Source organism: Portunus trituberculatus, chromosome 33 (genome assembly GCF_017591435.1).
Source record: "Portunus trituberculatus isolate SZX2019 chromosome 33, ASM1759143v1, whole genome shotgun sequence".
NCBI lineage: Eukaryota > Metazoa > Arthropoda > Malacostraca > Decapoda > Portunidae > Portunus > Portunus trituberculatus.
In genome coordinates this window covers 10,155,945-10,182,695 of record NC_059287.1, presented here as the reverse complement: position 1 = coordinate 10,182,695, position 26,751 = coordinate 10,155,945, and the positions used below count along the sequence as shown (strand labels likewise).

Genomic DNA, 26,751 nt, shown 5'->3' with positions numbered 1-26,751 from the left:
GTGTGTGTGTGTGTGTGTGTGTGTGTGTGTGTGTGTGTGTGTGTGTGTGTTTGGTTTATAGTGTTTTTTTTCAGCTTTTATTTACTTGCATCTCTCTCTCTCTCTCTCTCTCTCTCTCTCTCTCTCTCTCTCTCTCTCTCTCTCTCTCTCTCAAATATTTCAGTGTTTAATCTTCCTTTGTGTTTTCTCGTGGCCGCTTCACCCATCAGACTTACTCCCCACACACACACACACACACACACACCGAAATAATACTCTTCCATACAATCTATCATCAAATATGGTGTTACTTTCTCAGCACCACCACCACCACCACCACTACCTCCATCTCCTTCCGTTTACTTTACACAGCCAGCTAGCAAAACAAACATTCCTTGTCGCGTTGTTGCATCACCTATTCCTTCGCTACAGAGACAGACAGGCGGACATTCACTCGCCTTTCATGTGATAGTTGTCAGGCTGTCAGGTTCTGTTCTCTCTGCCTCTCTTGTTATTGTTGCTGTTGTTTTTAAGGCCATATTCACAAAACGCTTTCTTCTCTCACCACGTAAATTTTTTAAGACAGTTTTTCCTTATGATAAAGTAGGGAAGGGAAGGAAGATAAGATAAAAGGAATGAATGAAGGAAGGCAATGCTGCTAGTACTTTAAATTCCTTTGTTTTTATATACATATTTTTTTATCTGAGTTCACATAATGCTTAGTGGTGAAACATTACTAGATAGCTTACAAAATTTCGCCGTGGTACTAATGTTTGTGTTGTGGTGTTAACTCCTGTACCATGACGCGTTTCTATATTCATTGTGCTTAGTATTTGGTGATTAGATACAGCTTCAGAAACTTAGGTGTGGGATTAAAATAGTGAAAACTGTGGCCATTAATCTTGCGACCTCCATGTCAATAAAATGGTCTAATCGTACACAAATCTCAAGGTAAAAATGTGTCCCAGCATTGAATAGGTTAAGTAAAGATAAAGTAATTCCCAAGTGTTGTTTTGGTATTAATGTAGTGGTGTATAGTAGATTGAAAATTGAATACTCTTGATAATTTTATGTGGGATTAATGTTTGCCAAGTGGTGTGAAGTGCGTTGAATTAAAACACTTTCGTGGCAGCTTAAAGAAAATGGTGATACTTGAAATTGCACTCCATTTTCTTGTATTTACGTAAGATCAACACAAATGCTACTCTCTCTCTCTCTCTCTCTCTCTCTCTCTCTCTCTCTCTCTCTCTCTCTCTCTCTCTCAGCTCATTTTCCGTGTCCTTACCAGACTTCTTGACACGTAAACACACACACACACACACACACACACACACACACACACACACACACACACACACACACACACACACACACACACTGTACTGTACTGTACTCCCAATTACTCACACCTTAACCTATATATCTCCCCTCTCTCTCTCTCTCTCTCTCTCTCTCTCTCTCTCTCTCTCTCTCTCTCTCTCTCTCTCTCTCTCTCTCTCTCTCTCTCTCTCTCTCTCTCTCTCTCTCTCTCTCCTCCCTCCCTCCCTCCCTCCCTCCCCAAATCATTATCTCCATTAACTGTCGCTTGCTTCACCTCGCGCGCCTCAAGACCAGCGCCATTCGCGAAACTGAAACGTGTGGGCGCTTGTGTGAGGGATGGGGGAAGGGGAACCGGAAACTGTGTGTGTGTGTGTGTGTGTGTGTGTGTGTGTGTGTGTGTGTGTGTGTGTGTGTGTGAGCCCCAGGCGCTTATAGCTTTAGGGAAGAAGGTGGTAGTGGTGGTGGTGGTGGTGGTTGAGGAGGAGGAGGAGGAGGAGGAGGAGGAGGAGGAGGAGGAGGAGGAGGAGGAGGAGGAGGAAGGAGGAAGGTGCCACCGATGAGTCAGGAAAAGAAGGAAGAGACGAGAAGAGAGAAGAAAAGAGAGAGAGAGAGAGAGAGAGAGAGAGAGAGAGAGAGAGAGAGAGAGAGAGAGGATGTAGACGTCGAGGAAGGAAATTAAAAGTGGTAAGAGAGAGAGAGAGAGAGAGAGAGAGAGAGAGAGAGAGAGAGAGAGAGAGAGAGATTACATAGAGGAGTTCGTTAGTTATCATCGATTACACAGGTAGTTACATAAATAGAGAAATGGTATACAATGTGTGTGTGTGTGTGTGTGTGTGTGTGTGTGTGTCCATCAGTACACATAACGCAGGAAGCAGGAGAAGACACACACACACACACACACACACACACACACACACACACACACACACACACACACACACACACACACACACACACACAGAGAGAGAGAGAGAGAGAGAGAGAGTAAATGGGGTCAGCTGAGTCGTGGGAACCAAGTCTTGCGCTTCCTGGGATAACTTTGCTCTCTCTCTCTCTCTCTCTCTCTCTCTCTCTCTCTCTCTCTCTCTCTCTCTCTCTCACTCTCTGGAATATCACAAGTACAACGGTAATGAGTTTATAAATTTTTCACGGTAACCTGGCAAGTCTGAGGAGGAGGAGGAGGAGGAGGAGGAGGAGGAGTGAGTGCGTGACGTCAAGGAAATGTCAAGTGTGTGTGTTTGTGTGTGTGTGTGTGTGTGTGTGTGTGTGTGTGTGTGTGTGTGTGTGTGTGTGTGTGTGTTGACACTTGGAATGTTGCAATAGTGAAGGAGAAGCTTTAGGGAAGGACTGATAAGCTACTGAGAGAGAGAGAGAGAGAGAGATTTTTCTTTAGTTTTTAGAAGAAAGCATATTTTATCGTGTTTTTATGCTTTTACAATGGAAAGTTTAATGTCTTCGATTTTCATTTTCATTTTTTTTTTTCTTTCTTTTTCAAGTCGTGTAGGAAAGATGTCGGTCGTTACAAAATGAGTCTCCTTGCTTATCCATTTATTTTCATATGATTTGCTATTTTCTGATAGGGAACTGTAATATTTTTCTTCCTTCCTGTTATTTTTTTTTCTCAGCCATAGTTTAGGAAAGGAGTAAAAAGGAATCAAAGCTTTTATCCTGTCCGCTTATTCTCTTCCGCTTTATGATAAGGAAGTTTAATGGTGTGTTTTGCGGTAGGGAAGTGTAATTTTAGGTGTGTGTGTGTGTGTGTGTGTGTGTGTGTGTGTGTGTGTGTGTGTGTGTGTGTGTGTGTGTGTTTTCTTTTCTTTTTTTTTCAAGTGCAATGGAGAAGAGCTTAAAGAATTGAGAGTATTAAAAGGAAGGCAGGTTTGTGTGTGTGTGTGTGTGTGTTTGCAAGTGGGAAGTTTAAGGATTGTGGCTATGAATAAGAACGCAAATGTGTGTGTGTGTGTGTGTGTGTGTGTGTGTGTGTGTGTGTGTGTGTGTGTGTGTGTGTGTGTGTGTGTGTGTTTCTGGCACCCGGCAAGGCGACTAACTGTACCCTTCATCACGCTAATCTTGTTCATTTCCTTAACTTTCCTGCTGGGTAACTCACACACCGCCGCGGGGCACGTGTACTCATTACTCTCTCTCTCTCTCTCTCTCTCTCTCTCTCTCTCTCTCTCTCTCTCTCTCTCTCTCTCTTAATTGACGGTATTGCGTATGAATCATGATAATCACAAAGAATAATTTATTGAAGTGTATGGTGTGTGTGTGTGTGTGTGTGTGTGTGTGTGTGTGTGTGTGTGTGTGTGTGTGTGTGTGTGTGTGTGTGTGTGTAGCCTTAGGGATCAGCGTGTTACATGACTTCCCGTGTGTGTGTGTGTGTGTGTGTGTGTGTGTGTGTGTGTGTTCTAACGAGTATATTTGTCTAGGTAGAAACTTCATAACAGTATCTACTTCCCTGTGTGTGTGTGTGTGTGTGTGTGTGTGTGTGTGTGTGTGTGTGTGTGTTAATGAGTGCGTGTGTTTGTTTCAGTGTGCATCGCCTCAGGGACAAAAGTAGCGCTGTTTAACCGTCTTCGCTCCCAAACTGTGTCCACGCGGTACCTTCACGTGGAGAACGGCAACTTCCACGCCTCCTCCACGCAATGGGGCGCCTTCACCATCCACCTGCGTAAGTAGTCCACAGTAGTCCACCTCCACCTCCACCTTCCACCCACCCACCTGCCCGCTTACCTATCTCCACCTGTCTTCTTATCGCCTCCACCTGTCTCCTGTCTCCCTCCACCTGTCCTCGCCTCACCTCCTTTCACCTGTTCCTCTTTAGACTTCCTCCTCCTCCTCCTCCTCCTCCTCCTCCTCCTCCTCCTCCTCCTCCTCCTCCTCCTCCTCCTCCTCCTCCTCCTCCCTTTCCCTCTTCTACGCCTCTGACTCTTCCCGTTTTCTTTACTGGGAAGGAAAAGAAAGGAGAGGAAAATTATTTATCTTTTTTTCTTATTTTTCCTTAATTTTCTGTTGCTCTTTTTTTATTGTTTATTTTTTTATGCTTGTACCTTTTTTTTTTTCCTCCTCTTTTTTTTTTTTTTTTTTTTTTTTTTTTTTTTTTTTTTTTTGGTTTGGTTTATTGGTTTGAGTTTACTATCTCGCCTACTGTTCCTCCTCCTCCTCCTCCTCCTCCTCCTCCTCCTCCTCCTCCTCCTCCTCCTCCTCCTCCTCCTCCTCCTCCTCCAGATCTGTCGTTTGTCTTCCTTTCAATTCTTTTTCACTCCTTTCTTTTCCTTTTCTTTTATGTTCATGTTTTCTTTTTTTTTTCTTCTTTTTAATGCTTGAAGTAGATAAGATTTTCAACTCTACCTTCATTTTACCTTTCAATTTCGTCATGGCCAGGTGTTAGTGGTGAAGTGAATGTCAGGTTAATGCCAGAGAGAGAGAGAGAGAGAGAGAGAGAGAGAGAGATTTTTTAGGGGTTAGATAAAGAGAACACGAAGGAAGGAGGGAGTAAAGAGTGATATTGTAGTAGATGTTGATAAGAAAGAGAGGGAGAAAGAGAGAATAAGATTAAATAAACGAAGGAAAAGGAGGAAGAGGAGGAGGAGAAAGAATGATAATAGATAACAATAAATAATAGATAAATGATAAAAGAGAACAATAGATAAATGGAATTAGATGAACAACGGAGAAGGGAAATAGAAAAATGGAGAAGAAAAGCCGAAATAGAGATAAAAGGAGATGAAATGAAAGGTAACAGAAGATAATACTTAATTAAAAGAGAGGAGTTAAAAGGAAGAGGAGGAAGAAAGGAGACAAAAGAGAGAGAAATATAAGAATCAATCAATCTATCTGTCTGTCTATTTATTTATCTATTTTATCAATTCGTTTTCTATATCTGTGTATCTATCTATCTATCTATCTGTCTCTGTTTTAGGTCTGTTTGTTTGTTTGTCTGTCTGTCGGTCTGTCTCTCTCTCTGTCTTTCTAACTGTCTATCTATCTATCTATCTTTCTATCTTTCTATCTATTTACGTGACGATGAAAAAATGAAGGAGAGTGAAGATGTAGTACGTACAAGGAATGGAAGAGGAAGAGGAGACGATGGGACACGTGAAGAAGGGGGAATGGGAGAGAGGGGAGAGGGAGGGGTAGGGGGACGGGTGAGAGTAAAACAGGTGAGGTTGTATTATTTAGTGTGCACTTTTATCTCTCGCCTCTCCTTCCTCCATCTTTAAGTCTCACCTTCATATGTCATTCTCTCTCTCTCTCTCTCTCTCTCTCTCTCTCGTGATAGAGTTCTGTTTTCTTTATTTCTATCTGTATACATATATTTATCTTTTCTTTATCTATGCTTCTTTTTTTTCATTAATTTTCTGGTTATGTATCAAAGATGTGTATTGTGTTTCAGTGTTACAAGCCTCAAAGATTTGGTTTGTTGTATTTTTCTGATGTTGATTGTAGGATTAAGATGATGATTTTGATTGTCAATTATTATTATTATTGTTGTTATTATTATTGTTATTGCTATTATTATTACTATTATTATTATTATTATTATTATTGTTATTATTATTATTATTATTGTTGTTATTTATTCTTATGCTCTAATATTCTTAGTTTATCCCTTGTAGTAATTTCCATCATAACATCTAAATAAACACAAACAAAGAATACAAGACTAACAACCCCCTCTTCACAACATCCATCCTAGAACAAGTAAACAAACCCAAACCTAGTCAAACTTACACCATAGAATTCATGAATCTTGCAACACCAAGAACAAACAAAATAGCCACACACAAAAAAAAATAGAAGACAAATAGATAAATAATACAACACCCTCATCAATTTAACCTAATGTAACTTTAACTTAGTCTTGCCTAACCTAACCTCACCTCACCTCACCTCACCTCACCTCGCCCAACCTAACTGAACTTAACCTAACCTAACTTAACTTTACCTAGCCTATCTACCTTAACCTAACCTAACTAACTAATACACCACACTTCACCCTTCAGTGGATGACAATGAGAGTGAGAGTGAGGAGTTCAGCGTGCGTGACGGCTACATCCACTACGGCTCCACGGTGAAGCTGGTGTGTGCCGTGACGGGGATGGCACTGCCCAGGCTCATCATTCGCAAGGTGGACAAGCAGACAGCGCTCCTGGATGCAGACGACCCAGTGTCCCAGCTTCACAAGTGTGCGTTTTACATGAAGGACACGGAGCGGATGTATTTGTGTCTTAGCCAGGAGAGGATCATTCAATTCCAGGTGAGTTTTGTTACTTATTTGATTGATTGGTGTCTGAAATGTACTAGTTAGGTTAGGTTGAGTTAATTAGTTGGGTTAGTTTTGGATTGGATTAAATTTGATTGGGTTAGGTTAGGTTAGCGTGTATCATAGTAAGCTCAATCAGTTCCAGGTAGATTTTGTTACTTATTTGATTGATTGGTGTCTAAAATGTACAGGTTGGATTGGGTTGAATTTAATTAGTTTGGGTTGGGTTAGGTTAAGTTTGATTGGGTTAGGTTGAATTAGGTTAGTGTGTATCATAGTAAGCTCATTCAATTCTAGATGGTTTTGTTACTTATTTGATTGATTGGTCTAAAAATCAGGTTGACTTGGGTTGAGTTTGATTAGTTTGGGTTAGGTTAGGTTAGTGTATATCATATTAAGCTCATTCACTTCTAGGAGAGTTTTGTTATTTATTTGATTGATTGGTCTCTGGAAGGTACACACATATCACAGTAAGATCCTTCAATTTCAGGTGAGTTTTGGTAAGTGATGGCTTGATTGTGTCTGAACAACATGCATTTTAATTTAGGTGGGGATTTTATAGTTCTGTGTGAGTTTTAGAAGTTAACTGGCTAATTGATGTCTAGATTATAACATACCTTTCTTATTTTAGGATATAATTCATTTTTAGGTGAGTTAGTCTAAGTAGCGTGTTTTAGCTTAGGTAAGGATTATACAGTTCCAAGTGAATTTCATGAGTTAATTTGTTGATTGATGTGTGGGATGTGCTGCATCTTTCTTAGTTTAGGTGGGGATCATTCATTCCCTGGTGAGTTTAATTAGTTGACAGTTTGATTAGTGTATTAGCCACCTGTGTCTTAGTATTTCTCTCTCTCTCTCTCTCTCTCTCTCTCTCTCTCTCTCTCTCTCTCTCTCTCTCTCTCTCTCTCTCTCTCTCTCTCTCTCTCTCTCTCTCTCTCTCTCTCTCTCTCTCTCTCTCTCTCTCTCTCTCTCTCTCTCTCTCTCTCTCTCTCTCTCTCTCTCTCTCTCAGAAGAGAAATCCAGGCAAGGGTAACAAACACAATTAAACAAATGTATGATTCAGTTCCATGTGAGTCTTACTAAGTGGTCTCTAGGGTCCCTGTGTCTCAGTTAGCTCCTCTCCCCGCAGGCCACGCCATGCCCGAAGGAAGCCAACAAGGAGATGATTAACGATGGCGCCTCCTGGACCATCATCAGCACAGACAAGGCCGAGTACCAGTTCTATGAAGGGATGGGGCCAGTCCGAGCTCCCGTCACCCCTGTTCCCATTGTCAACTCCCTTCATGTTAGTGTTTTTGGCCAGCTGTGTTATTTTGTTCTCTCTTTCTCTTGCTTAGTCAGTTTTTCATTCTTTTTCAGTTATTTATGTTATTTTATTTTTTTGTCCTATGTATATTCTTTTTTTTTTTTTTTTAAGTGTTTCATTGTTCTTTTATCTCTCATGCTTGTTAGTCAGTTTTTTTTTCCCCTTTTCGGTCTTTCTTTTCTTTTTTTTTTTTCTGCGCTAAGTATGTCTTGTTTTCTTCTTTAGTGCTTCTATTGTGTTATATACTTCTGTTGTCTCTCTCTCTCTCTCTCTCTCTCTCTCTCTCTCTCTCTCTCTCTCTCTCTCTCTCTCTCTCTCTCTCTCTCTCTCTCTCTCTCTCTCTCTCTCTCTCTCTCTCTCTTTCCTCTTTTCCTTCAACCTTCAACCACTTCTTTTTTTCTATCACTTTTCTACTCCATACATGTTTTATTGCCTCTATTCCATTTTTATTTCCTTTTCTTCTTTTCTCTTTATCTTTCAATTTACTTCCCTTTCCTATCATTAGTATTAATTATACTTTATTTCCCCCACCAAAAGTTACATGTCATGCCATAACACATCCTTCTGTCAGTCACCTTTATTTTCCTCCTGAGAGTGTGAATGAAGTGTGAACAAGTGTGTGGTGATTTATCTTAGCCACTACTTGCAAGATTGCTAGCCTAGTATGTAGATAAACAAATAGATTTATTATAATATATTTTATCTTATCACTTCAGTAAGTAATCTCATTTTTACACTTATTTGCACCCCACAGCTAAATGGAGGAGGAGATGTGGCAATGCTGGAGCTCACCGGGGAGAATTTCAGCCCCAACCTGCGTGTATGGTTTGGGGACGTGGAGGCGGAGACCATGTACCGGTGTCAGGAGTCAATGCTGTGTGTGGTGCCAGACATCTCAGCCTTCAGGAGAGGGTGGCAGTGGGTCAGGCAGCCAACACAGGTAAGATTGAGTCATGTCTCTTCTGTTTTTAGCTTTGCAGTCATGTGTTACATGATGTTCTGTAGTGTAGCTATGATAATTAAGACACCCTGTCAAAAGAGAGCTTCTTTCACTGACAATCCACTTCACAGGTCCCAGTGTCGCTGGTAAGGCACGACGGCATCATCTATGCTACCAACCTGACCTTCACCTACACGCCGGAGCCTGGGCCACGCCAACACTGTCCCCAGGCCGACGACATCATGCGGCCGCCCCACCGCCTGCCTCCCGCCTCCCTCCAGGATGCCCCACCATCCACCCACCCCCACCACCACACCTCCCCGCCCAATCCCCTTGTGCCCCTGCAGTTTGAGCCCTCACAGCCTCTCCACACACCCACACAGCAGCAGCAACAGCAGCAGCAGCAACAGCAACAACAGCAACAGCACCAACAGCAGCAACAGCAACAGCAGCAGCAGCAACAACAACAGCAACAGCAGCAACAGCAACAACAGCAGCAACAACAGCACCTGTGAGGCGCTGCATAAGTCTTCCTACATGAGCTCCTCCTCACCTTCGCTTCACATGCCGCCAGTGCAAGGCATCAGGAGTGTTGGTGTAGGGTGTGATGGAAAGCTGGGGACACAGCAGAGCTGAAGAAGGGCCGGCCGGCCGGAGCAAAGAATGGCCACCTACTGCCCCGTGTGTGTGTGTGTGTGTGTGTGTGTGGTACTTAATGTGTACGGACGCTGGTGTGCGCGGACAGCCTCGGGGCGGCAGGACAGACGTTGATGTGTGTGGTGGGAACGCGGCACTCGCCCCGCGCTGCGTTTGTGATGCGTGTACAACAACAGCAACAACAAGAGTAATAAATGACAATGTCATACTAGTTTTGGTTTTTGCAATGTTCTTTTATATCATGACTGTATATGACATTCCATTTTTACTATGACCACACTCAATGTACAAAGTTGATTAGTAAGTAGTGTAGAAAATTGCAAAGATTATTTGTTTACTACCAAAAAAAAGGGAAGACGTGACTTGTGCATCGTCTCAAAAAAGAGGTTTTGGCGGCAAGTGACACATTTCTCTAGAGGTTCCTTCTACTGTTTGTGATATTTTTGTACTTGTACGATTGAAAGTATTTTTAGATCTCAAATTTAGATGTTCAGATCTATTTCTTGAGTGTATTTTGTATTGTTTTATTTTTGTAAATACATCATCATTAGATTGTATTAATCTGTTGTAGTCCATATTATAATTTAAAAACAACAAAACAAGAAGTAGAAACAGTTTTGTTTAGTGAGTGTTGTCCAGTGTGGCTGTGGCTCCCCCCTCACCCGGTGCCTCCCTGCTATGGTACAAATTATCCTACTGACTCACTCCCTCACCACCCGCGCCTCACCCGCGCCTCGCCCTCACTCGGCTCATCAGATACGTTCATTTGGGAGGAGTCCGTGACAATTATCAATTATTTTGTGGTATTTATTTGTGTATGGCTGAGGTGAAAATATTGGAAGGTTTTGTGTAAAGTCTTGTGAGGAGTTTGGCTTATTTACAGGAACAGGTTCATGGTTTCCTTTTCTGAATTATTGAGATGAGAAATTATTTGCAGTTCTCAACATTTAATTAGCAATTCTTATTGATTTACTTTATAACGGAATCTGTAACTTTCATTTACAGTTATTTATTTTGTTTGTTACTAAGATTGAATTCCTTTAGCCATTCATGTAATGAAACATATTGTAATTTCTGAAATTTCATAAATATTTATTGATGAGATTTGTTAAAGGTGCTCAAAATTTTTAAGTTTTCATGAAGTTAAGGGCTATTTTTCATGTGTTTGGTTGATTACTAAGGTGACAAGTGTGCATTTTGTGACTGTTCCTACTATTCACAATCAAAATTCTTTAAATGCCTTTCCTGCGACATGCTGAAAATGGAAACTATCAATGACAAAGTCTTACATCTTTTAAAATTTTCAAGTTTGAATTCAACTGCAAATGAAACTTTTGACCCAGACTTGATAATGCTTTGTGCAGCTGATCATTGACAGACAGAGATAAGTAGACTTGAGATGCACCACTGACTTCAGCAACACTGAAAAAGAAAGAAAAAGAAATCCCTTCAAAAGGCAAACTGTAGCAGCCACGTGGCACAGCACAACACTTGCTGTCTCCCCTCAAGAAGACAGACTCTCAGTGTAACAGAAGGCACAGCGTAATTGTACGGAACATACATCTTCACATATATAAACCAGATGCGATGTGTTATTACTTGGAATTGTCCATATGATTATTCACAGCAATATGAATATGCTAACAAATTTCACAGCACAAAAACTGTTTGCAAATCACCCAACAATATGTGCAAGGTTGGATAGGACAAAGTTAAGGAGTTGTAGATAGTGACGTAAGACCCAGAAATGGTTGTGAGGCCCAGCGAGGCAGGAGGGGAGGTGCCACGGCAGGCAGGGCGACCGTCTTATCTCAGTCACACTTCACACTGGGTGAGTAATACATGTACCTCTTCAGGGTCACAAGGCAGGCAGCGTGCTGTGCTCAGCGGCACCAGGACACGCAGAAGTTTGTGATAGTGTACAGCAGTCTCTTTGTGTACAGTATTTAATAATATTCATTAATGCAATAAAATTCAGTTTGTAAAGGTGTTTTATGTTGTTTTAACCTGTGTGGGACAACTTTACAGGCCAGAAGTGAACCAGGGATTCATGCTCAGGGCTCTCTCTCTCTCTCTCTCTCTCTCTCTCTCTGATTCACCACTAACTGTCTGTCTTTTTTTCAAATATGCATACTCTACTACAGTTCTCTTCATTATGAAACATTTACTTCATGAACAGGAGACAGAACTAGTAATTCAACACGATAATTCTACACTACACCATGATGTGTTTTCGTCATGCAGAAAGGATAAAAAGAGCTGAGATGGTTAAAGTATTATATAAGTATAGTGTGTGTAAAGGCAGATTCACACGAGTCGATATGCGTATAAGGCGCTAGAAGTATCGACTGAGCTCTTCTAGTCGGAACACGTTCACATATAGCAACTGGGAGTGGAAGGAGCTCGTTGGCGACAAGTGAATATAAACAAACACCTATCCAACAAGATGTCTTCCTCTGTTGACGATGACGATTACGATCAAATTAAATCATCACAAGTATCCAGTCCTCACCTCCAACAACACCCTCCATACAGTGGTAACTATCTCACTGAACGCCGATTTGGCGTAAGCTTTTTTTTTTTTTTTTTTTTTTTTTTGCTGTAGAATTCATTCACTTTTAGGGTCCCAGATGTGTTCTTTTTCCCTCACCAACTCCAAAATCATCTTACCTATATCGACACCACATTTTCAAACCTTTCTCAGCGACGTCACAACGTTAGCACAATCGAAAATTGACTGAACAAAACCAGCATGTACGTACATGCTGGTTTTGTTCAGTCGATTTTTTGCGACTGATTTCCAGTCGCTAGGCAGTCTGTCTGCAATTTCAGTCACACACGTACGTGTGAACACCCCTTAAGTAAGCTTCGACACTTAGTGGAGAGAGAGAGAGAGAGAGAGAGAGAGAGAGAGAGAGAGATTATTATTTACCCAAGATAGGAGCAGATTTCAAAATTTGTATCAATCATCACCTTAAGGAAGTTCTCTATGTAGACACACAGATAAGTAGATAAACAGACAGAAAGGCAGACAGACAAATGATAGAAAGGCAGAAGACACATAGACTGACAGACAGACACAAACATATAAATATATAGATGAATAAATAAATGAATAGACAGATAGATAAACAGATAGATATACCGACAAATAAGGAGACAGACAGATAGATAAATAGATTGACAGATAAACAGGTCATTAGATAGACAGATAAAAACAGACAAGCAAGCAGGCAGATAGATCAGATAGGTAGATGGACTAACATATTCTCCTATTACACATAGACATTGAATAATTACATATATGCACACACATTTCATGTGCGCATTCCTTGTCTATTACCATTTTCTTCCACTTACACTTTTCTGCTGTAAATATCATGTTGGATCCAATTTATCTATATAACAAATACTCCTAAAACATTTATCTTAGTTTCGTAGCCTCCTGTAGATGATTATGACTTAGCGCCGTATCCCCGGAGCCCTGGCACTGGCAGCGGCATGAGGTAAACAAACCAGCATGGCGAGCTTCAAGAGGACGCACACCCGGGGGTACTCCCGGGCGGCGGCCAAGACCACCTCAGACACACTCTACTGGAGGAAACTTGAGGTCAGTACCTTAGAGAACAATGTTTCTTTAATATTATAAGTTATTTAATCACGTGGGACTGTGCTGCAGGTGGTCGTGTCAACATCCGCTCTCACCAAATGTTTTCGGAGATCATGACTATTTCAAGACGCTTCAAAGCAGCACCTCCACTTCTTTCATAAGACAGGAAGACTTATTTTTGTGGATCTAGTGACAGATTAGAGTAAATCTTTATAGTACAGCCACAGATACAAGGTCAGAACTCGCATATCATGTAGAAGGGTTGTGACCTTGCCGTAATAGCAGAGAAATTGCTTGGCACGCGTGTTGCAGGTCTGTAGCGGCACTTGGGAGTGCATCAGCAAATCGGGATATTTTAAGTCCAGTGGTGTATTTTTTTAGGTGTTCTGTTAGGTTAGGTTAAGTTTATATTGGGTTGGGTCAATGTCCTACCGGAGGGAGGGAATCTGCTGGGGTGCAGTCTCCCAGATTAGATAGATTATTTTAGAATAATTTGGAACACTGAGTAATGGGTGGTGGGTGGGGTTGGGGAGAATGCCAACATATTATGAATAATTACTAAGATTAGCAAGAAGAGAAACACTTGAGAATATGCAGATTACTTCTAAGAGTGAAGTATTTTGATAACATTGTAATAAAGCTGGTGTTCTTCTCTGAGGTTAATACTTACACTATTTACAATATTATGGTTGCTTAATGCAGTGCAGTATGGAATATCTTATGCAAGCACTGATATTTATATAAGATTAGATAAATATTGAAGATTCTTTTGCCCTTGTGCCAGTCTCAGCATAGCTTTTCTTAATCTTCTTACTCTGAGTAACTTGATAATCCACCACAAATTGTTTATAATCCTGGTGCTAAATTCTAAAGATTTATCAGTTTTTGGTGAGGTAGGCTCATTCACTGCCATGACAATGCTGGGAAGTTATGCACCCTTGTGTGTGATGAACATGTGATCACTGATTCACCTTGATGAAGGTGTCTTTGTCACTCCTGCTGTGTATACATAAAATTAGTCGCAGTGATTGGCTCTTTTGTATGAGAATACAATTGCTGCCCACTTGAAAATACAGAATTAATTTTAACCAATCATAGCATTTTATTTCATCTTATGGAGAGAGATGCTACTCAATTTGAAATACTTAGATTAGTTTGAGGAAGACATAATTGATGGTGGGTGTCACCTTGATTATTTCCTGTGCATTGTCAGATTTTACAGAGATAGATAAGAGACTTCATATTCATTTTTAAGCCTTGCCGTTTGATTAGATTAGATTATGCTAATTTGGTTAGGTTAGATGAGTTTAGTGAAGTTAGGGTGTTAGTTTAATTAGGTTAGGTTAGAAAGTGGTGGTGATGAGAGCCATCTGGCTGTCAATGGCAAAGGGTCGCTAATCCTCTTGGAAGAAACAGTACCAGCGAGTGTTATTGGTATGTTAGTTATTTGGAGGGACAAAGTTTTTTTTTTTTTTTAATTTATTTATTCTCTTTTTTGCAGGTAGATTTTAGTCAGTTTTGTATTACTCTGCTTTAAGTTTTTATTGCTAAACATCAGTTTCTGCCGTGGGATGAAGAAATAGAAAAATATAAGGTAATGATTTGCAAAAAACACAACGTGCAAACTTATTCAAAGAATGTTGAAAAAATACTAGAAAAAATTGTCAGGAAAAAAATAGGTTAGTTTTATCTCAGTATTCTTTAAGTGCTTCAGAACACAGACCTATGACTGATACTATTTGTTCCATCATATGTGAAAAACTGGTGATATATCTTTACTGAAATTTACCTTGACTTCCATTAAAACGTGTGTCTTTATTAGTTTCCAGTGACAGTCAAGGAGTTCACGGCAATAAACAGTGTAGATGTCAGCCCTGCCGAGCCACACTACATTGCAGTCACCTCAGGCCCAAAGGTGAGGCTGTGGATCTATGCTTGCTGACCATGTCACTTCTGTGGAAAATGCTGTCTTGCTTAGATCAACTAGCCTTTATTTACTTACGTTCAAGTAGAGTAGTGCAAAATGCTGCCTCATTTGGATCAATCAGCCTTTAACATTATTATTTTTTTATGTTCATTTTCATTTACAGAATGCAAAATGCTACCTTGTTTAGATCAACTGGCATTTATAGATTTTCTTTTTTAGTTGCATTCATTTTTATTTACATTCATATACAATGAAGTGATACCTTCCCCTTTCCCAGATTGATGTGTACCACCGGGAGACAACACAGGTGTGGCGCACCATCTCCAGGTTTCAGCGGCTGGCGTATGGAGGCAGGTTCAGACAGGATGGGCAGCTGCTTCTGGCCGGCTCAGAGGAAGGTGCCATCAAGCTCTTCAACCACAGACAAAAGCAGCTCCTTAGGATATTCAAAGGACATGAAGGGTGTGTTTAGTGTCCATTTGTGTGTACTACATGTACAGTTAAAAAAAATGAAGAGAGATATATGTACTATACTCTTTTTTTTCATTGTATATTAACAAAAAAGTTTAAAACTCTTTCCCTCTTTTGTATATTACCATAGAGTTACTCACTTGTTCTTTCTCTCCATTGTACAACACTACAAAGAGATCTACAGTCTTTTCCTCTAAATAATCTTGTAATTAGATCTACCTATATGTCTCTTTGCTCTCATCCCCAGCCCCACCCACCGTGTTGACTTCATCCAGGGTGTCCCTCAGATTGTCTCCTTCTCTGACGACAAGACAGGAGTGGTGTGGGACATGACCAATGAGGACAAGTTGTGCACTCTTTCCGGACACACGGTAAGTGTTTGTTTCCTTCACTGGTTATATAGACATGCATTGGTGTTTTGATTAGCTTTTACTCATACATATTTCAAAGTGTGTGTTTGTGATCTTTGATGTCTCTTTGTGTAGAAGTTTTTATGATTAATGTTTACTCATATGTACAAATAGAAAACGAATGTAATATGTATTTTAATGAAGTAAATTTTTGAACTCTTTCATTAAGGAAGTTTTAAGACTTGGATCCTGCAATTTTGGTTGATAATCTTGGTTTCATGTGGGACTAGCACCTTAATGGCCCTTTTTTTTTGCTCTTTTTTGTTGGCTTTGGCTAGTACCCATCTTATATGAAAAAGAAAAAAAGTAAATACATGAAAATATATAGACAGAGAAAATGAATTAGTAACATATAAACAAAATTCAAAATCAAAATCACAAGTCACTGCCAAATGGTAATTAATGAATAAGTGAATGAGATAAGAAGAAAAGTTAAAAAGTTGTAAACTCCACACTGAATATCTCTGCAGGACTTCATTCGCACTGGTCTGGCAAGCCCTGCGTCGCAGCACATCATCCTGACCGGCTCATACGACCACACGGTGCGGCTTTGGGACACACGCACCTCCTCCAGTGTGTTGACGGTGGACCACGGCGCCCCTGTGGAGAGTCTGGTGTGCTTCCCCTCTGGTGGCGTCTTTGTGTCCTCGGGTGAGGTGGGGCGAGGGTTGGCTCAGTGAAGTTCTTACTGGTGGTTTTGTGATTTCTTTGAGATGCAAGATGTTATTTGTTTATACCGAGGTGGAGGGTGGAGAGTACTTATTAAATCACTCAGTATATTAATTTTGTGTGTAAAGTTGTAGCTTGGTCCTTACCCACTCCCTGAGATGTGTGATAATTCTGAAAACTTTAAACAATATGAGAAAGAAACCTTTATAAACATCACTAACAGAAAAAAGGAGTAAAAGAAGAGATCTTGCATTTTCTAGCCATTGTAACATTTAGGGATGACTGTAGAACAAGAAGAAATATCACAGAGTGCTTAGTTTTTAAGGAAGGATGTGTCAAGTGGCACTAAGAAGGTCAACACACTCATTTCTGGTGACACAATACACTTTCATTCACTGACAGCTACCCATAAATAACACTGCTACTTTTCTTGATGTAGGTGGATGTGAGGTGAAGGTGTGGGATGCCATTTCGGGCCGCCTGCTCTCCAAGGTGTCGCAGCATCACAAGACCATCACTTGCCTTGCCCTCGCCAGCAACCAGAAGCGACTCCTATCTGGCTCCCTTGACCGCCACATCAAGATCTATGATGTGGACACTTACTCCGTAGTGCACACCCTCACCTATCCTGCTCCTATCCTGTGCATGGCAGTGGCGGTGAGTGCTTGTGTGTATGTGTGTGTGTGTGTGTGTGTGTGTGTGTGTGTGTGTGTGTGTGTGTGTGTGTGTGTGTGTGTGTGTTTACCTAGTTGTATTGTACAGAGTATGAGCGAGGCTCAAAGTGTCCTGTCTCCATGTCTCCATTTATCTAATTTTTCCATAAAGTTATGCACTATGTGCTGTAACAACTTCATCACTCATTGCATTCCATTTTGCACTGTTCTATGCATTCCACTTTTCCACTGTTCTATGTGGAAAACTGTATTTTCCAATATCCTTCATACACTGCCTCATTCTAATCTTCTTTACATGTTCTCTTGTCCTAGCTTCTTCAGTCACCAGCACCAGGTCTTCCTTGTCTATTTTTTCAATGCCATTTACTATTTTATACATTGTTATTAGGTCTCCTTGTTCTCTTCTATCTTGTAAGGTTAGCAGTCCCATTTCCTTCAGCCTTTCTACATATGTTAGGTCCTTTAGTTCTGGCACCATCTTTGTAGCAATCTTCTGAATCTGTTCTACGTAGTCTTCTCATATTTTTTTTTAGAGCTCGGTTACCACACCACTGCTGCATATTCCAGCTTAGGACATATCATGCTTGTGATAATTTTTTTCATCATATCTTTGCCCATGAATTGAAATGCCACTCTTATATTAGTCAACGTTTTATGTGCTAATCCAAATATCTTACTTAGGTGTTTTTCGGGGTTCAGATTTTTCTATATAATCACTCCCAGATCTTTTTCCTCTTTAGTCTTCATTATTTGTTCCTCTTCCATCAGATAGTTCCATACCGGTCTTCTCTCACTTTTTCTAGTTCCATTATGTGACATTTCTTGGTATTGAATTGTAATTTCCACTTCTTACTCCACTTGTAGATTTTGTTTATATCTTCCTGCAACAGCGAACAATCCTCTCGGGTTTTGATTACTCTTAGCAGCTTTGCATCATCAGCAAACAAATTAACATAACTGCAGCTTTGCATCATCAGCAAACAAATTAACAAGCAGCGCACGAGAAGGAAGCCATGATGAAACTGATTTTATGTAGCTTTTTATTCTGAAGTGGCTTTCTTTCATACTACTTTGATCCAGTTGTCTTGTGTTTTGAGACCCAAACAATCATAGAGCTATGTTGTTGTAAATGTTTTTTTTTTTTTTTTTTTATTTTTTTATTTATTTATTTTTATTTTTTATTTTATTTTATTTATTTATTTTTTTTTTTTTGCTCATACTAGTATATTATTTCCTTATTTCTGTATATATATGAAACAATAAGCATACATTTTTCACATTTCTGTTTACTTAAAAAAAAAAAAATCATACCCACTTGCTAGGTTCAGACACACACACGTAAACGTGCGTGCAGCCGAGTGGGACGGAGTGACCTGGGTCGAATGCGTGGGATGCTGGAGTGACTAGGGCCGGAAAAACTAGGGGCCGGAGTGACTTCTTTCCGTTCTTTACTTATATCTGGAACATAATGGTGGCTAACACTGATCCTTGTGGCACTCCCCTAGTCACTTTACCCCAAGATGAGTATGTATCTCTGATCACAGTTCTCATCTCCCTGCACTTCAAATAATCCCTGATCCAGTCTAACATAGTTCCTCACAGTCCTCCTATGCTTTCTAGTTTCCAAAGTAGTCTCCTGTGAGGAACTTCATCAAAAGCCTTTTTTATGTCCTGGTATACTGCTGTGTCCAGCCATCCATCTCTGCTCTCCAGTCCATCTATTAGTCTTGAGTAGAAACTTAATAAGTTTGACACACATAACCATCTTGTCCTGAACCCAAATTGTCTGTTCGATATAATTTCTTCCAGATGTTTAACCCATTTTTCTTTGATAAGAATTTCACATAACGTCCTCAAAATATTTGTGACACCGGTCTGTAATTTAATGGCTCAGTTGCCTTTCCTCCTTTAAATATTGGTATTACGTTGGCTGTCTTCCATTTTAGTGGTACTCTCCCTTCATTTAATGAAATTGTAATAATTTCCCAAATTGGCTCTAACAGCTGCTTTTTACATTCCTTTAGCACCCGGCCTGATACACCAGCCGGCCCCATTGCCTTTCTGACATGTAAATTATCTAATAGTCTTCTAATATCCTCTTTGTGCACTATGATTTCCTGCAATCCTCAGTGTGTGTGTATTTACCTAGTTGTAGTTTTACAGGGCCTGGGCTTTATGCTCGTGTGGCCCCGTCTCCATATCTACACATCCAATTGTTGTTGACACCACTTCTTCACTCAGATTGTTCCACGTCTCAACACATTTTTGTGCGAAACTATATTTTTTTATATCTCTCAGATGTGTGTGTGTGTGTGTGTGTGTGTGTGTGTGTGTGTGTGTGTGTGTGTGTGTGTGTATACCAACCTGTATTAACTTTATTTCACTGCACAGGCTCTGAGATTGATTCTTTTGGTCCTGCCTCTGCACCTGTAATTGTTTAGTTTTTCCTTCAATTAATGTAGTTTTCAAACTAGATATTTATTCAATTCTTTGTGTGAGGAGGAGATGAAGGGAGGATGACAGAGAAGGAAAGGAAAGGAAATGGAAGGAACAGGATGGGAAAGGAAGGAGAAACAGAGGGAAAAAATTACAAAAAGGAAATGTGTGTATTTACCTAGTTGTATTTACCTAGTTGTATTTTACAGGGCCTGGGCTTTTACACTCGTGTGGCCCCGTCTCCATATCTACACTTATCCAATTTTTCTTTAAAACTATGCACTATGCACTGTGTGTGTGTGTGTGTGTGTGTGTGTGTGTGTGTGTGTGTGAGAGAGAGAGAGAGAGAGAGAGAGAGAGAGAGAGAGAGAGAGAGAGAGAGAGAGAGCTCTTCTTGAATTACTTTGTTGCGTGGTTTTCAAAGGTGATATGCTTGTGATATATTGTATTCCTTTTATCAGCCATAAATGTTTGTACATGTACCAGTTGTATTATTTTATATATGATGAAAATCTGTTTTTGTTTCTATATAATCTTGTAGGAATGGTCTGTATATATCCTTACATTTATGAAGAACATTGTATTTGTTCCTTTCCTTTTATATTATGCAATTAGTATTTCAGTACATATTGTAATCTGTTTTTCTGTCTATATCACACAAAAAGCACCTGCCTGACAGCACTCAGCATCCCTTCCTCCATCACAGCCTGAAGACGCTACACTGGCGGTGGGCATGATAGCCGCTGGGTCTGGCCTCATGTCCTTCCAGCACCGCCGCAGCCCTGAAGTTTCCACTCACCAGGTTGCCAAGGAAGCCGGTGCCAAGGCCAACATCAGGAACACCATCTCAGACGACTACAGAACTCTCTCGGATGATCACGTGAGTCGCTGTGAAGGGCTTTTGGTTGTGTCTAGTACTCAGTTTCCTCATCGCTTCACCTTCAGTGTTTCTGTGAATGTAGATGATTTGCAGTTTATGGACCTTCAGTTCTTGAATTCTAGAACTCCCTACCTGCTTTTGCATTTCCATCTTTCTATGACCTGAACTCATTTAAGAGAGACCTGCTCAGGAACTGGCATCCAAGTGGGCCTTTTTGTTTAATAATTTTTCTTGTTTGGGGGCAAATCTTCTCTTACATTAAAAGATTTTTTTTTTTTTTTTTTTTTTTTTTTCTTCCTCTTCTTCTCACCATCTCATCCTCCATCTCTCCAACACAGATTGTCCCTAGTATGACCACAGAGAAGATGGCAAAATATGACAAGATGATCTGCAAGTTTGAGTACAGCCGAGCTCTTGATGCTGTCATGTTGTCCTTCATTGCCAACAAGTGTACCAGCATCTCAGTGGGAGTCCTACAGGAGCTTATCAGGTAAGAGGGGGACCTTTCTTCCTTCCACAGTGTTTATTATTTCTGTTATTGCCTCGTAGATCTCCTAGTGCTTTGGAGAAGCTGATCTTTATTAATTTTATTATTACCTTTTATATGTCTGTTGTGGGATACTTTTTTTTACTTTCATGTGTGTATTAGTTTTTATTTAGCATAGAGAACCATGTGTCCATCTCCCTGCACTACCATGAAGAACCCCGAAGGACACAAAACACACCCAAACAGAGCCCAAAGGGAAAGGAAAAAAAACAAACCAAGGAAGGGAAAAAACAAACAAACTGAGAGAGAGGGGAAAGGGAAGAGCCAAACCTCATACCCCTTTCCAGTCCCCACCCCCAGGCCCACCTTGCTCGACCTACATGCTCTAACCTTACACAAAGGAAGCACAAGTACAAAAGAGAAACAATGTGACAAAAACTCACAGGTCACCCAAAGAAGCTGGGCAAGGCAGAAAAGAAGATGGAGAGGAAGGGAAAAGAAACAAGGGAGGAGAGTGGGGAGAGCTTGGAGATCCTGCTAACCACACCCCTACCCAGCCCCAGCTCACACTAGACGCAAGTAGCTTCCCAAACATGACAGGGACCCCCAAACGCTCCTTACCCGAGGCAGCCGCCCACAACAAGAGGCAAAGGGAGAGGCAACAAGAAGGCTGCACGAAGGGGAGGACAAGGGAAAAAAGGGGGAACAAGACTGAGGCCTCCACCACCCTCTCACCCCATCCCTGCGCATGCCCCATGCTGGACCCATGTGGCTCACCGAGAAACGAGGAATCACCAATGCCCTAACTATGCCCACAGCAGAGAACAAGGTGAAACAAAAGGCAGAGAAAGTGGGAACAAGGGGAGAGGGTAGAGGCCAGGTGAGCCCGTTACCCTCGTCTCGCCCCTCTGCTAACTGTGTGCATCACCCCACACAAAAAGAGCACGGACAAAACAGCTGCTAGCAACTCCCACAGGCCATGAGGGGTGCAGGATAGAACTGCAGGGTAGGTGGGCAAATGAGATGTAGAAACAATGAGCAACTAGCAGGAACCAGCTTTACCAACATACCAGTGAACAGATGGAGATGAGTGGAGGATCATCTCAACTGGCTGGTTCTGCAGATAAGAGTGATTCGACCCGGGTAGGTCAGCAGGATGGTCAAGTGGAGGGGGTTCAGGTCATGCATGCATGGTCCTGCACATCACCAGAATTTTTCATTTGTGTAAATTTCTGACATTTTTGTTCGCGGAAGTTTTTCCAAGCCATATTGATCCCATCAGGGGCACTTTGGCCCAGAACGTGTCAAAGAAAATATTCTGCAGCAATAGCAATATGTGCACGTTTCATATAGTTGATAATAGCTTTTATTTGTCTTGATATAACCATCTTATGTTTATTAGCTTTTTTTTCAGTGATTATATGATCTCTTTTAGGTACAATAAGTCCTCCTTATACTTCGTTATCTGGTAAATTCACAGTTGCTGTGTTTGATAATTACTACCCGCAATTCAATTTACGGTAAGAAAAATTCACAGATACGGTATCCGCTCGTGTTTTGCTTACACCGTACCATAGCGCCACCATGCCACGTGGCCACCACAACAATCAGTCTCTTCCCACGTTTCCCACTGAACACAAATGAAATCCTTATGGCTTGTTTTTTGTGGATATTGTGAGTAAGGGCTGAAATCCCTACTGTCCCTTAGCCACGGGAGGGACATCATCTGATAGAATACATGGCGAGTGAAAGGTAAATAAAAACATTTTATTTCTTTTGTCAATACTTTACATTCTTTTTTATATTACTATTTTCATGTATTTTCATGTCTGTAGGGGTGACTTTCGATGTGCTGGAACACATCCCCTATTATTACGTGTTGTAATGGGTTCGGTATACGGTAATTTTGATTTGCGGTAAGGTTTTCAGGAACACATATGTACCATATAACGAGGACTTCTTGTATATAGTTGTCTTAGGTCTTAGTTGTCTTATTTGAATATGTCTTGATTCTCATCTCCTTTATGTATTTTGCTTAATACAAGAAATTTATTGTTTTATATAATTTTCTTTTGTATTTTTCTATTAGACGTGGAGGCATCCGGACGGCAGTGGCCGGCAGGGATGTGAAGAAACTTACTCCCCTCCTCAGCTTCCTCATCAAGAACATCCGACACCCAGCGTACAAGCCGGTCCTCATGGATGTTGCTAATGTTGTCATTGGTGAGACACATGCACCTCACTTATGGCTCCTGGAGTGTTTGGCAAGGAGTGGATGGAGCTCTTATTTGAATTTTTAGTAAAAAATTAATCAAACATAGCTGTCTTTGTAGGTGGGAGTGGAAGGCCAGCATGGATGTGTACATATGTATTAACTGTTCTGCCTATCCTCACCAGACGTGTATGGGGACACCTTGGATGAAAACCCACAGCTGGTGAGGCATTTCCAGCGCCTGAAGGAGGAGGTGAGTGTATACTGAGGTTAGGAAGTCTCTGTCTGTGCATGTATCTGTGTTGCTTGATTGCCTTAATCTTCCTTTGTTGCTCTGCATTTCATTATCATAATTTTGAAAAGCTTCAGATTAGACTTTTCAAATTGGACATGAGGATACAGTTGCAACATTGTTAGGAAGTTCTTCAGCTCTCATGATTTAAAAGATTTCATTTTTAACTGAGCCTCCTGGAGACATGATAAACTTTAACACCAAGGAGACTTTTAAATGTTATCTTAATAATTATTTTGCCTCAAACTATCATTAAATTGTCAGTTTTTTTTTTTTTTTTTTTTTTTTTTTTTTTTTTTTTTGAGACTAACTTCCTTGCCTTATTTTATCTATTTCTTATTTGTTTTTCATGAAATTTCTCTCATGTCTTTACTTTTTACTCCAGTGAGGTATTTATTTCTGACCTGTTTTTTTGTATGGTTTATGCAAGAAATGTAGTCCTTTATGGCCCTAAAATCCCCTAGTACTTCTTCCTTATTGTAGCATAGCATTCCAGGCAGTTTATGGAGATGCATAGACATTATGATAGTGAAACTAGGCACAGGGAGCAAGGTAACCAGGGACTGAGAACCAAGAAAATTATGACAATGTTCTTTAGCTATTTCACTTATAATTATTGCTTTCTGGATATACATACCATGTACTGTACATAACAATGAGGACACACTTCCACACCACACCTGTTACAATCACTCACTGTCACCAGTCATTCACTGTCACTGATCATTCACCTCCTCCCACAACTACCACCACCACTCACACATTGTCTTACTATCTCTCTCTGTCACCACTCACACACAATAAGACTCTCTTATACCAGTATGGTCTCACTTGGGGGTTACACACACAATCCTAGTTAAACTTAGCTACTCACATTATATACCTTGGTTAGTACACCTTACACAAAAAGGCAAGATATCCACCATACTTGGTTCCCTCTGTAAACGACAAACACAAATCTTTAATCTTCTATAGCATATATTCTCTTCTGGTATTTGTCAGTCTCCCACACTATTACCAATATCACTGGCTAAACTGTACCTTGTATGAGAGGTTTGCAGGCATCCTAGAAGACAGAGATTAAGTGATTTGGTCAAATCTGGGTGTAATGGTAGTTTCCTTTGGTGTCTCCTATGTAGACCTTAGCTGTGGGTGAACGACCTGCCCTCTTTCATGCTGGTACCTCAGAACTATTGCATGTGCAGTTTAAATGCTTATTTTGGCTGTAATAAGAGACTTATTACCCAATGTACTAGCTCTAACCGTTACAATGGTGGTGGAGGGCGGTGATAGAGCCTTTGGCTTTGCTGTCCATTTTTACTACTATCACTTTAATAGTCCTATGTCATGTCATTTTGTAAAGACTACAAGGTCTGTTGTTGCCTCATTATTTATGTGATTCATATGTCCGCTGTATTCTGTCAGTAGTAGCCTGCCAGGCTACTATAATCTCTTCAGGCAATAAAAGAAGAGAAGACTAACCAATACTGCTGCATCTTCTCTTCAGGTTGCTGCAGAACTCCAGCTGATAGTGGAGCACAGTGCCCTGATGGGAGCCATTCAGATGTTCCTCACTACCTCTAACCCTCACCTCAACACCTCCCTGGTTAGTGTTCAGCAGCTGGCTACCACTGAGTGTTCCAGCACACCAGCCAGGATGCTGCACCCTTCGTCCTCTGCTAAGTCTGCCTCCAATCTGGTGGTGGATGTTAACTGACCCCCCCCCACACCTGTTAGTAAAGGAAATAAAGATGTCTTTTTATGTCTGTGTGTCTTTGATGAGTGAGTGAGAGTGAGTTTGTGTAGTCTTGCCAGTCTTTGGTGATATAATTGTAAATATAAACTCATGAAGTCCTTTCTTTACACTCCATTGTCATATTTGCACTCTCCTAGACATGCCTGTGAAGACTGGATACTGAAAGCAATGTCATTAAAGAATGAAATGTGAAATATTAAATTGACCAAAGGTATCATTGTGAAATGGCTCAGCCACTTAGAAATATGAGTATACTGGTGCAGGAGGATGACAGTCAAAATAAATGGGAGGATACAGTGTTAGACTCAGTTTACTGAAGTATGGAAAAACTGTGAATGGGTCCAAGATTATTTTTATGACTTTTAATGAAAAAAAGGTTTAGAAATACAAGAATGTATGCCTTCACTATTGTTATACTTCACATCAATAGTATTACAGTAACAGACAATGCACCTCTTGTGACTTAAAAGTGATTTAATTGAAACTTCAGTTCATGAATGCTTCTGTTCAATAATTTATTTTTTATTTTTATATCAGTTTACGAACAGTGTTTCAGTATGCAAATGCAGAAACCCTCAACAAGCCACTGTGGTCAACACAGTCAGTTGTGTTTTGGCGTGCCTGCCATGAAGAATGTTATAGCAATATACTGCAGTGGCATTTGTCTTCGTATTAAGCTACAGTTTGTCAAATTTCAAGGGTAGGCACCTTCCCATCATCAGTCAATCTCCTGACCTTCATATTCAACCTGCTACTTTATTCTCATTTAGACCTTCAGGATGGTAAGAAAGATGTGAGGAAAAGATGTGAAATTACCTGGAAGGAAATATTAGGATCCTTTCACATGAGAACACTAGTACTGGGCACCAGTGTCCAACACTTGCTACCTCTATAATTTTCGATGGAGCCTTTCACACACCAGCACCACAGTTACTTGGCTGCGACACCAGCTTTGACGGTGTCGCCCTCACGCAACATGTTTCCAACACTGGCAGTTTTCTACACTTACTCTACTGGGCTTTGTTTCCAATGGGAGCTTTCATGCAGTGACACCGAGTGGAAACACTTTAGTGTTCAGCTAGATTTTGAAGTTTGCCATATTAGCCTTTTTTTTAGGTAAAAAAAAAACTTATTAGGCTTATTTTCAAATATTTGACCTAAAGAAATTAAGTGTGGCCTAAACTACTAAATGTCCACAGCTGTAACAAAGCTAGCAAGCTAGCAAAGCTAGAAAATAAGACAACTGAGCATGTGTGTTTATTTTTCTACTATAGTAATCTATGTAATTTGTACCATTTTCTGTTTCCTCTCTACAGCATAAGAAAGAGAAGCTCCTCCTTTGACGTCTTAATTTTTTTTTTTTTTTTTTTTTTTTTCCTCTCGGATGTCATGCATGAGAAAGGATGTGAGTCGGTGCGTGCAACTTTCGTTGCCGATCAAGGAGGTTGAATAATGGGAGGCG

The 26,751-nt window shown here is 40.5% G+C and overlaps 2 protein-coding genes across 2 annotated transcripts in view; both read left to right on the top strand.

Moving 5' to 3' along the window:
• Positions 1-11,451, top strand: part of LOC123512344 (recombining binding protein suppressor of hairless-like) — a 93,361-nt gene extending 81,910 nt beyond the window's left edge. Inside the window, 5 exon segments of the mRNA XM_045268683.1 lie at positions 3,830-3,967; positions 6,303-6,556; positions 7,692-7,847; positions 8,623-8,808; positions 8,940-11,451. Coding sequence (XP_045124618.1) covers positions 3,830-3,967; positions 6,303-6,556; positions 7,692-7,847; positions 8,623-8,808; positions 8,940-9,323 — 1,118 coding nt within the window. The 3' untranslated portion in view covers positions 9,324-11,451.
• A 1,471-nt stretch (positions 11,452-12,922) lies between these two features.
• On the top strand, positions 12,923-25,295 carry LOC123512341 (U3 small nucleolar RNA-associated protein 15 homolog). The gene is made up of 11 exons (XM_045268680.1): positions 12,923-13,075; positions 14,898-14,990; positions 15,280-15,464; positions 15,721-15,844; positions 16,354-16,534; positions 16,992-17,209; positions 20,369-20,542; positions 20,881-21,032; positions 23,119-23,252; positions 23,427-23,494; positions 25,041-25,295. The coding sequence occupies exons 1-11, from the start codon at positions 12,986-12,988 to the stop codon at positions 25,248-25,250; spliced, it is 1,629 nt and encodes a 542-aa protein (XP_045124615.1). The 5' UTR covers positions 12,923-12,985; the 3' UTR covers positions 25,251-25,295.
• The last annotated feature ends 1,456 nt before the right edge of the window (positions 25,296-26,751 follow it).